The sequence below is a fragment of the Drosophila novamexicana genome, unplaced genomic scaffold (assembly GCF_003285875.2).
Source record: "Drosophila novamexicana strain 15010-1031.04,08,12 unplaced genomic scaffold, DnovRS2.1 tig00000858-arrow-arrow-pilon, whole genome shotgun sequence".
Taxonomy (NCBI): domain Eukaryota; kingdom Metazoa; phylum Arthropoda; class Insecta; order Diptera; family Drosophilidae; genus Drosophila; species Drosophila novamexicana.
This window is the reverse complement of record NW_020824829.1, coordinates 195565-210076: the sequence shown is the minus strand read 5'-3', so window position 1 is coordinate 210076 and position 14512 is coordinate 195565. Positions and strand designations below refer to the sequence as shown.

Below are 14512 nucleotides of genomic sequence, written 5' to 3'. Positions count from 1 at the left end.
AAAATTATGCAAATTTTCAATGGAAAACCAACGACAGAGATCGAAATGATCTTTGTCGCTCCAATTTCCTAGGCAAGTCTACGGTGTCAGGTAGAGTCTCGGCATCGTTTTGCCGATCGTGAGAAACTCTCAGGCATTTGCATAATTTTTCGTGAAAATTCGCCCGACTACGTGATCGCTGTATAGACAGCAGAGATGCGCAGATTTCAGATTCCAGATTCGAGATTCTCAGGCAGTTTATTTTAATTCGAATGCAAATGTGTACATTTTTCTTATGATGAGCCTCTTTTTTTGGCCTCCTCGCCGCTGTCGCTGGAGGAGTCGCTGCTGTCGCTGGAGTCGCTATTGCTGCTGGAATCGCTGTTGCTGCTAGAATCGCTTTCGCTACTGCTATCCTGCGATTGCAATTGCCTGCCCAGTCCAGATTTGGAGGAGCCAACACCTGACTGCAGCTGTCGCTGCTGCTGCTGCTGCTGTAAGCTGGAGGCGCCGCTGGAATTCTTCTTCGACGTGCTCGGGGCCGAGAAGCGCGGCCTCTTCTTGGCCGGCATGGCGGTGCGAATACGCATTCTATGCGTGTACTTGCGACGGTTGCCGTTGAGCGCTTGGTTTATATTCTGCAGTCGCATTTCGAGGCTGCGCTGCAGGTCCTCCTTCTCGTCGGGCTTCATGTTGCGCAAATTGAGCTTGGTGTGCGGATGCATGGCCTTTTTCATGAGATTTAAAGTCTCGGCGCCAAAGTTTTTGATGTCGAACCACTGCAGGTCACAGTTGTCCGTGGATATGTCCTCGGTTTGCGCAATAATGTGCATTATCTCGATTTTTGAGTTCAGCGGCAACATTACGAACTGTTGCTGAATGGCCCGACGTTCCACCTCGCTGACGCAGTCCATCGGCTCGTTTGTGTCCTTGGCGTTAGGTAAATTGGCTCCACATCCGTTCATATACGAGCTAAGCTTATGGCCCTGACTGTTGCTGGTGCGTTCCTCTTCCCCTTCTGCAGTTATCAGTTGTTCCTCCTTCATATATTCTTGCTCCTCATCCTCATCCGCCTCCTCCTCCTCATCGTCCAGGCGACACGAGTCCAGCTTACTGCCAAGTCTATCGACAGTAGCATCTAGCTCGTCCATTAGATTATCCTCCCACCTAGACTGCTTGCCTTGCTGTTGGCCTCTCCTCAAACCGTTTTGGTCCTTCTGTAGGGCATAGAACAGCTGGCTCAGCTCCTTGTTCTGCATGTGATGGGATATGCTATCGAGAGTCTCGTGATATGCATTCTCGAAAATTTTCTTTGCCTGATTTCGCGATTGCAGAAAGGTTACGTCCAAATGCGAGTGGAAGTCTTCGAGTGTCTTAAAATGATGTTTGCTCAGCTTCTTTGAAACCGCACTCAGCTTCTCCTTATAGAAGTCGCGAGCATCCGCATCGGCCTGCTCTGCGTTGGAACCTTGCAGCTTCTTCAGCTGCTCGCGGCACTTGCGCTCCGTGAATGCGGAGGCTTTTTCGCTGCTGCGCGGACTGCACACTGCTCGGGGATCCCTGTTGCAGGCCACCTCAAGGCCCTCTGGCAGTTTCTTCAGCACCTTAAGGAAAAATTTCTCCAGCTTCTGGCCATTGCGATAGACCATATCCTCGGGCCGATTAAATGTATAACAATTGCTTATCACCAGCCTAAAGTCGGCTATCAGCTCATCCACGCTGTGATAGTATCGATTCTGCACGCGCTTGATGATGGTGCCCACGTCCATGGGACGCTGGATGATTGTGTAGTATGTGGGTACCTGTAGAGCCTCCGAGTCCACCGGCTGCATAAAATCGAGAGCGAACATTTTCGTGCTCAGCTCATCGAGCAGATGCTTCTTCATGTAGTGCATCTTGTTTGAGTAAATGCCAATTGAGTCGGGCGGCGGTATCACATCCGGCTGCACCCGATTCGGAATCTTCAGTTTGATTAAAAGTGCCTTAGAGAAAGACTGCGATTATGATGGGAAAATGGCATAGAATACGTACCTTATTTACAACTTACCATATCGAATGGTATGATAATCCTGGAAAGTTTGTGGACAAGATAAGAACGAAGGGCCTACAGGTCGCAATAATCCTTCCAGATTCTATGACATCCGATTGGCTTATGCCCATTTGATAATTTGCTCGAATATCTCATACAGCTTCTCGTTATAATTTGACAGCAACGGCCATACTTGCTGTGTAGTGTTGCGCAACTTTAGCCGCTTTGCTGGTAGTGTTGTGTAGCATGCACGCGTTAAATATTCGCTGCTCTTCACTGACAGCATCAATTTGGCACAGGGCAGAAACATCGATGCGTTATAAATAGAACCAAAACTACGCCCAACATTGCCGACACTTCAAAGCGGCAACGACCCACAATCCACCCACTCAACATTCAGCCAAAGCCTCAGCCTTCGCATCAGCCTCATCCAATCTGGCGAGGAGCATTCAGCTCCAACCGCCCTTGTCTAATATATTGCACCACTTCACACGCAGCCGCCTGCCCGTCTCGTTCTTCTCCTCCCCTCCAAAATGCGGCAATGGGACATAAAAACTGTTTTTTGCAATTTACATGAACATTTTTATCACCCTCAGCCTTGGCATGGGACACGGCGCTTCCATCCTGTTAGCCGACCATGGCGCACAACAACATGCTTTTCCTATTTACATACACACAGACGCACACACCCGCGCGCACACACTTAGACCCCATCGGACTCTGATTACCTTCACATGTTAGCGCCCAGTACATTTCCTATCTGCGTCTTTTTGCGACACTTAATTACACACGCATACGCTTCACTCCACTTTAATCCCGCCCCGCCCCTGTCAAGAGCCCTTCCCCTCCGGGACATTGGATACCTTTCGCTTAAAATAGGCCAAAAATATGAACGAAAGACACCAAGGATTTAGGCATCTTTTCGATGACAAGTGCATCGCTGAGTAATGTACAGTCCTGCCTAGAAGACTGCCAATTTGTTGCTATTTAGCTGGCATACACACACTCGCACACACACACATACACACACAGGCACAATACAGATCACGTCTGAGGAGCGTCTGGCCCTGTACAATTAGATAGTCGCTGGCACTGTCCGCAATGCCAACAGCGTATCGGCAGGTAGAATCGTGCCCATTTGAGTTCCAGCTGAAGGTGTCAATGTTGCCTTATCATGCCGACCCCTGGCTAGAAGTGTCCCGTCCCTCGTCCTGTCCCTGACCCTGACCCTGGCCATGTCTATTCTTTCGTTAATTTTATCTTTGACGGCGATTAATGCGAATAAATTTTATAGTCGAAAATGAAAATGTGCACTAGTGTGTGTATGAGTTTGCGTGTGTGTGTGTATACGTTGTTTTCTTTAAGTCCCTTTCTTCTTTGACTTTGTGCCTCTTATTGTTGCTAGCGTTGAGCTAGAATGTGACTTCTTATACCCTGCAAACATGGAGAATGATTAAAAAGGAGGGATGTTACAGACATATGAACATGTCTGTCTTGTAGAATAATATGAATAATATTTACTTATGCTTGAAATATTTGATTTAATTTTGTATGTCATCCTTCAATTTTCCGATTTCGATATTTATCGATTTTGCCTGTGTAGCACATTAGTGAAACTTTGACAACTGGAGATACGACATTGTGTAACATGTCAAGAATATTCCCATTTGTTGTATGTTCTATCTGCTCGGATCTGGGTACAGGGTATCGCCCTGTCGGTGACTGTTTGTGCTTGTGATCGGCACCTGCACACGTCCATTTCCATTGCGCGATCTTGCAGCGCACTTTGATGAAAATTGAGAGAATTGCCACTCGGTCGCTGACTCAGCATCTCGAGGAGGCAGCGTGTATCAGACATCAGCAGTGTTTACCCCTACCTCCAAATTAGGCAGGGCACGAAGCAGCAGCAGCAGCATTGCAACAGGCGGCCGTCAGGTCGACAGGTACAGGCTGCCCAGCGGCATTCGTATTCGAAACTGGTTTGCAACTACCCTCGTTGCGTCCGCGACACTTGCCCCTCTGCTGCCTCCTGCCCCATAGCACTATACGCTATATATGGCTAGTCCATTTGCGCGGCCATTGTTTGCGATGTGTTAACCTTAAGCGATTCCTAGCTGGTTCTTGTTGTTGGCCATGGCCAAGCTGGCAATCGGTTGCGGGCCATTGTTGTTCGCATGTGACTTTTGGGTTTGGCTTGCCACATTCAGCGTCGATCTTTGATTTTGATATAAAAAATAGATGTGTGCGTAGACAATGGAGTCCTGTGTGTTGCCTGCAACTGTGGGAACGCCGCGAATCCCGTGTAGTACAATGAGAATTTGTGTGGATTTTGATAGCGATCAACGGGCACAGCTTGACAGCGAAATGCAGCGTAAAGATGCAGGTTCCACAGGCTGTCCTCGGATCCTGCTAACTGCCAGACTGAGCTACGCCAGAGCCTGAATCTTGGTAAACTCCTAGCGCACCCACACACAGCTTCTGGCTGTGCTTCCGGCAATGCAAATCAGTAATTATTCGCGGTTGTAGAGAATATACGACCCCGATGTTGCATTTCTAACATACATATTTGTAAGCGCGAAGAGTGTTCTCAAACAGAGTCAATGACCCGCTTGGATGGCGATAAAGCTGCCATCATGAGCAGCTCGAAAAATGTTGCAATTGCAATTCAAATACGACGAGTAGATACATAACATAGAAATGTAGCCGAAAAAAGCAATGAGATGGGCGCCCGCATCTTGGTCAATAAAGGAAAATTTATTGAGAAATTGTGAAAATGTATTTGAAAAGGGCCGCGCACTGGAGGGCGCGGGGCACGCGGCCTCAGAGCGCAACTGGGCACTGGAAGTGGTGAAAAGCGCCACAATTAAATAGCAAACAAATTTCTGCCAATTATTTGACATTAATTATCAAGCAACGGCGATGAGGGCCGAACTGGACCGTAGCCGAGATAATCGCACCTCTGTTCCCACTCGAGAGGGTTCACTTCAAAGGCGTTCCGTCAACAAGATATTGAAGAAGAAAAGATGCTGGTGATATCGGATTGCTCTCGAGTACCAAATCAAGTTTCAGTTTTGCATTTCGTTTCCAAACTAATTAACAATGCTCTAGACCTGGTGCATATGCATTTATGTAAAAGTCTGTCAACCGTTCTTAAGCCAGGCGCTAAAACCCCAAACAACATGCCTCACAAGTCATTGACTCCGAAAGGTATCTGCATCTCGACGCTGCCCATGCGGTGCAATGGCCGGTGACGTTGGCGACCGGACCCAGAAAATGGCCGGCCCAAAACGCCAATCGACCAAGACGTTGTTCTGCTCCCACCCCCTCGCACGGCACTCCTCCCCGCACTACTCCCGCAGCTCGGAGCAAGTTTTGCGCCGCGGCCTAGACAATTAAGCCATGACAGCGACTGAAGCTAGATTTGGGGCTGTGTCCGAGATTGAGGCGCGGCTGGCACACAGCACTGCAATCAGAGAAGGTTCGAGGAAAGCAAAAACCTCAAAATGAAACATTTTTCAAAAAGAAAAACGCATTTAAACGAACCGAAAATTCGGGTTTAATGCGCAAAGCGCTTCAAAATGTGCGGCTACCTGTCCCAGCAAGATCCCCAAGCCAAGAGGCTGCAGCAGCCGCAAAAAAACAAAAAGAAGAAACAAAAACAAAAATAATAAAAAACTATCATCAGAGGTTCGGCCGAGTCGTGAAAATGTTTTTCTAAAGTCAAACTCTGACGACGACGACGTCTCGCTCAGATTTCATATCTGGGATTACACATTTAATGCATTTGCTTTGACCTGACCTCGACGTCAAACCCTTCGATTAGTGCTGCGCCAAAAGCCGATTTGATACAAATATATACTTATATATATATATATATATATATGTGTGTGTGTGTGTGTTTCTGATTGTCAACTAGTAGGCGGGCTAAATAGAAGAGTTCTTTGCTCGCCTCGCTTCTAGACGCGATCTGCAGCGCGAGATAAGTTTGTGGCCCGAACCTGTTTTATGGCCAAAATGCGAACGAACGAACAAAACAATGAAATTGAAATGCATAAACGTAAATCTCACAGCAGGTAGTCCACGAAAAATTACCTGAATATTGCTTAGATATAATATCTAGAAGATGGCGACACGCAACCTTATGACTTTGCCTTTGGCCAAAAAGCGTCGACTGCGATCAACAATTTCTCAATTCGGTTCTCAAATTACGTTGATCTGCTGTTGTTGATTCCGGCTGCTGCGCCATTCCATATTCGATTTTCCATTGCAATTGAAGTTCTGATTATGCACATGATAATGAGGAGAAGGGTTCCTCCATACGCTTGGCTGCCAGCGTGGGCGATCCGCTTTCAATTTCCCGAAAACCTTTGTGTAAAGGGTTCAACAGATCGCTTCGCTGACTGATGGATCGATTATCTTGGGGTTTGCACTTGCGTGGAAATGCAAACATTTGCATGATCCGTGTGCCCCTTTAAGGTGTGCCATGGACTGCTCAGAGTGTGTGAAAATTGTTTTCCTTCTTTTATTTATATTTTGTTTTCGTTTTTCGCAGCATTGCACGGCAAACCAGCAGAATGCGTGTCTGGCAATTTTCCCAATTGAATTTTCCGCTTTTTTTAGCTGACTCTAAATTGACCCAGCTGCGGGTCAAAGGTCTCAGTTTAGATAGGAATTAACGATTGGCAAGCCGCGGGCTATCTTCCTGTCATACCCTCTCACATTTTTGCATTGTTGCGGATCTGTTTATTTATCGTCGATTAATTGGCCGATAAGCGCAAAAAATCTATACGAATAGAAAGCTGGCCATGAGTTTTCGTTTTTCATGCATTCCGCAATCCAAAACCCAAACCCAAACCCAAACCCAAACTGCACTCAACCTAACTCGTTGCTGAAACGGAACAGCATTTGTGAAGCTTCGAAATTTGTAATTTACTTCATTTGTTATTTATTTTTTATTCATTTTTTGTTTTTGTGTCCGTCATTGCAGCATGCTCAATACACCAATACCAATGCCGACCTGGGCACTTATCGCAAAACAACAACAATAAAAACATCTGAAACGCATAGACAACACCGAAAAAGTTCATTGACTTTCGCATACGAATAAAGAAAACACAACACAACTTTAGTGCGTTTGCTTTTGCTCTGCTGCCGCTGCCGCTGCGGGGACCAGCAACAAAAAATAAAAAAACACAAAAAAAAATATAAATATGGCTGCCCAGCAGCGCAGCGTGCACAAAAGAGCAAACTCCAAAGAAAGCAACAGCAACAAAAACTCATATTAAAGTGAAAATGAGCGATAACAACGCAAACACACATACATACACACACACACTGAAGTCAGCCTCCCCCCTGCTCCGGCTCCAACCGATCCACCAGCTGAGAAAAAAATGCAAGCAAACGCGGCCATAATGCGCTTTTGACTTTGCCTTCGCCATTGTTGCGATCGGCCACATGAGTGCGAAGAGAGCGGCCAGATGGAGCTCACACGCATACACACACATGCAGACAAGCTTGTGGCGCTTTTTCGTTTGTATTGCAATGGGTCAGTATATTGCATGCCATCGAATAAGCTCCCAAGTGGAGGCTTATGTGTTGATTAATGTTTTAGTATTACAATAGTTTTAAATAATATTTTATAATTACAATAATTTGTTGTAATTATTTTATATTTTTTAATTGTATCATGCAGTTTTGTATGACTCCCATTTCGCAACCACTCTCCCTCTCTTACTCGCTCTCTCTCTCTCTCTCTCTCTGGCTGCTGCATTGAGGGAATTTATTTTAAAATTTCCCCTGCAGCTTAACAGCTGTTGCATACTTTAAAGCGCATTCATATTAAAAATGCCTAGCATACTTTTAGGGTGTTATTAATAATAATTGCCTTATGTAGGCAGTCTGCAGAAGATCAATTATGCTAGTTGAATATTCTAATAAAATCCAAATCAAATTTCTTACGCTCCCTTCCACTCTGTGTTATGCCTACGTCCTTTTTTACCCAAGCACTTAGCTGGAGTCGTTGTTGCCATGGCAAACGAATAAACATAACAAACAATTTTTTGGTAACATTTAGGTTTTAATGAACAATTGTGGGCCTATTTATTTATGGTTTAAAAGTATGAAATTTGGTTGGCTTTACAGAATAATTGTCTAGTTGAACTCTTTTGGCTCAAAGCTCCGCTTTGGCTTTCTCCGGACGCGTCTTGGTCAGCTTGTGCACACGAAATGCTTCGAGAATGTTAAGCTTGTGCTGCAGCTCCACCTTTTTAGTGGCCGTCACTTTGCCGGCCTTGAGGCGCAGTAGGCGCTTGGTCTCCTCCTCGACAAACCCATAGCCATGCTCATTGATTTTTTGCATATACAGCAGATACACCTTGGCATGCTGCTGGTCATCGGGCTTGCTCAGCTGCTGTAGCTGGGGCTGCATCTCTTGAATCAATGCCAGCTGTTCGGCATCTTCCTTGTTGGCATAGTTCTTGAGCGCATCGTTGAACTGCTTCAGGCAGCCGTCGCGACCAATGTAGAGCGCCGTGTTGCTGCTCACAAACGACTTTAGGTTGTCTAGCGTTACATCGAGATGGGCAGGAAATTGGATATAGTCGTCCAGGTTGCCTTTAAAGAGAAATATGCCGGGAAACTGTTTTTCGTCCACTTTGTAGCGTTCGCCCAGCGCCTTGTTTTCCAGCTCGCCATAGTCTTTGATGCCAACGGTGGCCACCAGCAACTCGTCCGTTACCTTATGCGCCGCCTTGGAGAACTCCGCAAAAGCCTCGTGCTTCTCGCCATACGGAAAAGCAATATCGAGTTTCACCAGTGCATAGGGAAAGCGCACGATGGTCTTGTCAAAGTTCATTTCATCCAAATCCACGCAGCCGCCGCACGATATGGCCCGTGTGTGCCGCGCCAGCAAAGCTGCCAGCAGCATTGTTAGCAACAACTTAATCATTGTTGCTTTTTACACAATTCTTTTTTGCACAACGATGACAACAAAACCTTGACCCTTCTCTGTCGTTGCTCGCTATCGACTGGCACCAAAGAAAAGAGCAAGAGCAAACTCGCGACTTTTCGCTGAAGTCAACAGAAGTGTTTGGTTGCTATAGCCACGCGGCCTGCTCCGACTCTAACTCTGATGACTCTCGAGTGCTCACCTGGGCTCGTGGCGCTCTGCAGCCACTGCTTGAGAGTGCTCTCTCTTTCTCTCTCTCGCTCTCTCTCGATCGAGTTGAACGACTTGTGAACACGTCAGTTGAAGCCGCCGGCAAGTTGTTCTCTTTCTCCCCTTTTTCTTTTTGGCCTGCCTATAACCTGCTTCTGTTTGGTTCTTGCAGCTGGTATTATGTAATGCCAGGCTATAAGAACGTTTCGATTCCGAATACCACGTCAATTGAAATGTTAAAAAAATACAACAGCTTACTAAGTATATTTATTTGCTAGCGATGGAAAAATCATTTGGCAAATTCGTTTTAGTTCTGGTTCAGTTGCAATATCAGCTAATGCCCTCTCTGATTAGCCATCAGAGTTTGGCCAATGGAGCGTTCCACAAATTGTGGTGCGTAATTTGCTGTCATTGCCGAATGTCATTAGAGCTACATATGTGTGTCTACTCTGCGTGCGTGTGTGTGTGTGTGTGTTGGCCAGTGGCTGGGGCAGGGGCAGGGGCAGGACAGAGTGCTGTCGAGCGGAAGTTGTAATTTGCAATTGGCCGAAACAGAAACACCTGCATAGAGGAAAAACTTTTGGGCTCGGGGAAAAACCAACTAACCCCATTCTGACGATTGTCTCACAAAAAAAAAGGGGAAAGGGGAGGAGAGGTTGGCCCGGAAAACAAGCATTTGCCACAATTTTCATTAGACTGAAATTGAAATTTTCCTACCACAGCAGTGTGACCTCGTTCCCTTTCCCCGTCCCCGTCCCCATTCCCATCCCCATCCCCATCGCGGTTGCCCGCCTCCTTCGGCCGCCTTCTTCCACCTGATAATGGACATTTTCGGCAATTGTCAATTAATAATTCATGTGCGTAGTACACACATGCCATGGACACGCCCCCGCCTCCTGCCCACCTGCCGCCCAGTTCAAATAGTTAGTTTGGTTTTTCATTTGCGGTTTCGTTTGTTCATTTGCGGCAACTCGGAAAATTGACCATCGGACATGGCACGCAATTCGGAAAAGCATTTCGAGCTTCACACGATCGATATGTGCGGCTATTAAATTATCTTTTGGTGGGTGGGCGTGCCCAAAAGTGGGCGGCGAGCATTGGTCAACTGCAAAGGCATATATATAGAGGTGATATCACGAACGTGTACCGTGTGTGGGCTGATGCAGATCCGGATCAAAATCTGAATCTGCCCATGCGTGCAAATGCCGTCAATTGTCTGTCACCCGACAAAGGCCTGAAAGAGCCACTGTTCTTGGCATTAGCTGGCATTAGGCCCTGGTCGAGGAGCAGGCCCTGGTACTATTTGATTTGGACTAGCAAAAAGTGGCGACCGAAAACAAGGACTCGGCAGTTCGTGTGTACACAGTCTCCCTTACCAGCCGGTCTCTCCCATCAGCCTGGCGCCTGTTTGCGCTTCATTCATTATGCAACACTGGCCAGGCAATTTGTTAAGTACACCCCAAGAAAGGACTGCGCCAAAACGCATAATTTGTGGGAGCCTCGTAGCTAACTAGATGTCCATTCCATACCCCCAATAGAGACTGCCTTTTATTTTTACCACCCGAACATCGAGCCCCAATACGTCATCGCTATCCTTCAGGCTAATTGCCAACGCAACTGAAAATCCAGTTGACATTTGACGAGCTGAAGGTCTCAAAAATAACCATTTTATATTTAGATACGGCTTTTCATATATAATCAGAGTTTAATGCTGAGAATTTCCAGGGACCAGACTCAATCGACAGCTGCGTGTCTCAGAGATACCTTATCTCTACGCGAATGCCAAATGCCCTTCAATGCGTTACGAATTACTGAACTAGAAGAAGTTCTCGAAATAAGATTTTCTTTTTTCATATTAAGACATTTCAAACATGGTTTGAGAACAAAGTCTTGATTTCTGGACTAGAAGAAGTTCTCGAAAAAAAAATTTTGTTTTCAGGTTAAGAAATTATCAAGCATGATTCGAGCACAATGTCTTGAGTTTTTTTTGTTTTTAAGTTAAAGCGCTTCCATTTTTTTCACTGGGTATTTCAGGGATGTGTGTGTCCTCGATGTGTGCGCACATGTGGAGCATTAATAATATAAATTGTGTGGCCATTACGTGGTGGAGCGGACGGGGCACTAATAACACAATGACCTTTATTATGCGAAATGGAAATGAACGGCATGTGACCAGTTTGTTCCACATCGTATCTTATGCCCGGGACCGCCCAATCGACATTACGTTGATAAGCGCGCAAATTTCGAGCGCATTGTTCAGAAATTTGAATGACCGCAATCTTGCCGATAAATCTAACGCTTACAACATTGTATGTTTTTGTTCCTTTTTATAGCTAAACGTATTGACCAATACGAAGCTAATCGTTTTGACTGCGTCACGGGCGTTAGAAGGGGGCTTAGATGGCCTCCATGTGCTCCATTTTTTGGCAGCGTCAAACTAATTATGTGCGGGTGGTGGGGGGAGAGAGACAATGCGAGGCCTCGACACTGTCTGGCCATGAATTTTTCATCGTACACGTATGTCAAAGTCATGCAACAAAAGTTTATCGAGCACAAGTACATAGCATATAGCATATAATATATTCATATATATATAAATAGATCGGGTGAATATAGACACGTGTGGAATAAATCGTAAAGTCTTACATTGCCCATTTCTGCTTTTAGTGTGAGAAGTAAAAACCCGGTTAGATTTGTAAAGTTGAAGCTCATCAAAATTGTGCGCCATAATTCCAGAAAATGGGCCATGAAAGTCCACTCCACCTGACTCTTGACCATATGGCCATGCCTCCATTTGGCCTCCGCTTTCCGTCCAATAATTCGCATGCCCAAATTCAAATTGTATCAACATAATTGGTATTTATTGAAAATGTGTTTTTGGTTAACCCATTGTCGACTATAACTGCCTCGATTTCAACCCCGTTTCATATCTGGCTCCGCTCGCCGATGCGTTGAAAATTGACTTTTTAACGGTGAGGCAAGACAGGGCGGCCACAGAGAGGCCACAGAGAGGGCAGAGTTCAGGGGCCACGGCGAAGGGCAGAGTGGACGGGTGCGTCCGATGTGCTGTGCGTGTGTGGATTTTGTCTGTGTTTATCGCTTTTCATTTGCATTTATTGCCATTTTTATATGACCGAATATCATCTTTGGCAATTGGAAGTGTTTAGCGCAAATTTGTTTTCAATATTTGTGCACCCAATAAACCCGAAATGGAGCTCCGTGGATTTGGTGCGGTCAGTTTAGGCCTTTACGGGCTGGGCTGGGCTCCCAATTTGATTGCAAATAATTTGAAGGGTTTTTGTTCATTTCTTTTATGCGAAATGCGTGCAGCGAATACACGAGTTGTCCTCAGCATGACTTTCAACTGGCAATGGAAATCGAAACAAATGCTAGATACAGTTGGCCTCCTAATGAACCTCAGGCCTAATTATGTGCCAGCGAGGCCGTTAATTACGCCTGTTCAATATTTGTTGAGGAGACGCTTGCGGCCACTTCAAATCAAATCAAATATTCCACATATGGCTCCTTAGACCGCTTTCACTGTCAATCAAAAGCACGTCCCGTGGCCCCTAATGATAATTCCTTAAGCGGTTGACCAATACAAAACACCATTAAAATATGGTCTAGTAATTAGCCAAAATGGTCTGGCGCTGGCAGGAGTGGACTCCTGAATAGACCTTTCGATCCGATCATGATGTGGGCCAATTTACCTGTGCAACTCACAACTGGGGAAATGGCCTGGCCGTATAACAGTTTGAGTCTAGCTGCAAGGGCGCATGCGTTGGGCTTTGCGGCGGGAGCGCAAATTTCCAATGCGACTGCCAATTTGGGGGCTATTCGGGAGCGTTTGTTTACAAACAAATGCAAAGAGCGCGGGGGCCACTCACTCACTCACTCACTCACTCACTCAGTCAATCGTCGCTCGGCGCTGCTGCACTATTGTGGCATGCAAATGCTTGCCAATACTTGCCTCCACTTGTTGCTGCTGCGAGCAGCATGGTGCATGTGGCAATTACTCAGTCTCGTGGATGGGTTGGAGGTTATAAAAAAAATAGAAAAAAAAGAACGATTGCTCAGACAGACATGCAAATTGCCGTTTCACGAAACAGAAATAAGCGTACCGTCCTGCTACGCCCACACAGTGTCCGTCGTTTTGGCCTGCTTTGCGTTTTAGCCATGACATGTTGCACTGCAGCCGCTTAACATTCTTTTTCGCTTTGCCAATGAAGGTACCTTTCCCCTGCCAGTCAGGTCTCCATCATTGGGCTTTTGTTTTATAACATTTTAGCGCAAATTGCCATCAAATTTAATTGGCAATGTCGCGACAATGTCCGAGTCGAAAATTGCAGGGCTGCGTTTTGATTTTTTGCACTGATTCCATTTGCCCCAGGGAATGGGACTCGACTCTTTTTATAATGGTTTCTTGTATATTATATCTTTGCAGTTGCTCTAATAAATGCTCTAAGGGATTCAAGCATTGATACGCTGAGTAAGTACAAAACTAATTTTATTATTATTATAAGTAAAGTAAATATTATTATTATCATAAGCAAAGGAAAGCATTTTTAATAGACTAAGACTCGAATCCCAGACTCTACTGAGGGCTGCCTTTTATTATTTTATTATTCAATTGGACCTATGGGTAGGTGAGTTCTATGGAACTTTATCCATGGGAATTGTCTATTGGACAATGGGGTTGAGCTAATAACACAGGCGAAATACTTGAAAACTTGATGCAATAGTCGGCCACAACTTTGGTGGCTTTTAGAAAATTTATCCTGACCTCACCAACATGCAATATGCAGGAGTTTGGAAAACAATAACAAAAACGAAATATTCGCAAGAGGATATTTCCACGCGCATTTAAAAATTCATGAGCGGAAAGCACTCAGCGCGGTCGCTTATCGTGTCCGTGGTCTTGTCCGTGGGGTGGACATGTGCCCGGAGGCGGGGGTTGGTCTGGTGTGGTCAGTGGCATTGCAATTCTTAGCAGGCTTGACCGACACACACACACACACACACACACACAGTCACAGAGTGACTGACTGACTGACAGGGGGCCCCACTAGCTGATGGATTGACCGCAGGCAAGGGTGCAGAATTTCAACGCCTCGCATTTGAAGTTTTATCGGGCATGGAGCGCTTTATATCTAAGCTATGAATCAATGCATTAGTCAGTCACCTTGTACGCTCCACTTTAATTACGGTTTTTTATGCTAACCCCCCCTCCCACGACTCGCTGCTGTGTGCTCTTTTTAATCGTTTGCTGACATTTTTTTGCATGTTGCGGCCAACAATTTAAAAATTGCATAGAACAGAGCAAAAGCAAAAGGAAAAGCAAAAACAAA

General features: G+C 45.7%; 2 protein-coding genes across 4 annotated transcripts; both read right to left on the bottom strand.

Moving 5' to 3' along the window:
• Nucleotides 1–227: 227 nt before the first annotated feature.
• LOC115764567 (bromodomain-containing protein 2) lies at nucleotides 228–2801 on the bottom strand. Of its 3 annotated transcripts, none has more exons than XM_030707694.1 (2): nucleotides 2011–2801; nucleotides 228–1940 (listed from the first exon to the last, which is right to left on the bottom strand). In XM_030707694.1, the coding sequence occupies exon 2, from the start codon at nucleotides 1872–1874 to the stop codon at nucleotides 273–275; it is 1602 nt and encodes a 533-aa protein (XP_030563554.1). In that variant the 5' UTR covers nucleotides 1875–1940; nucleotides 2011–2801; the 3' UTR covers nucleotides 228–272. The 3 variants fall into 3 exon arrangements, with proteins under 3 accessions (XP_030563554.1, XP_030563552.1, XP_030563553.1); XM_030707692.1 differs by having other exon boundaries at nucleotides 228–1961; nucleotides 2027–2801; XM_030707693.1 differs by having other exon boundaries at nucleotides 228–1961; nucleotides 2011–2800.
• A 5262-nt stretch (nucleotides 2802–8063) lies between these two features.
• LOC115764554 (protein windbeutel) lies at nucleotides 8064–9356 on the bottom strand. The gene has a single exon (XM_030707676.1). It carries the CDS (start codon nucleotides 8952–8954, stop codon nucleotides 8178–8180), a length of 777 nt encoding a protein of 258 aa, XP_030563536.1. The 5' UTR covers nucleotides 8955–9356; the 3' UTR covers nucleotides 8064–8177.
• Nucleotides 9357–14512: the final 5156 nt, after the last annotated feature.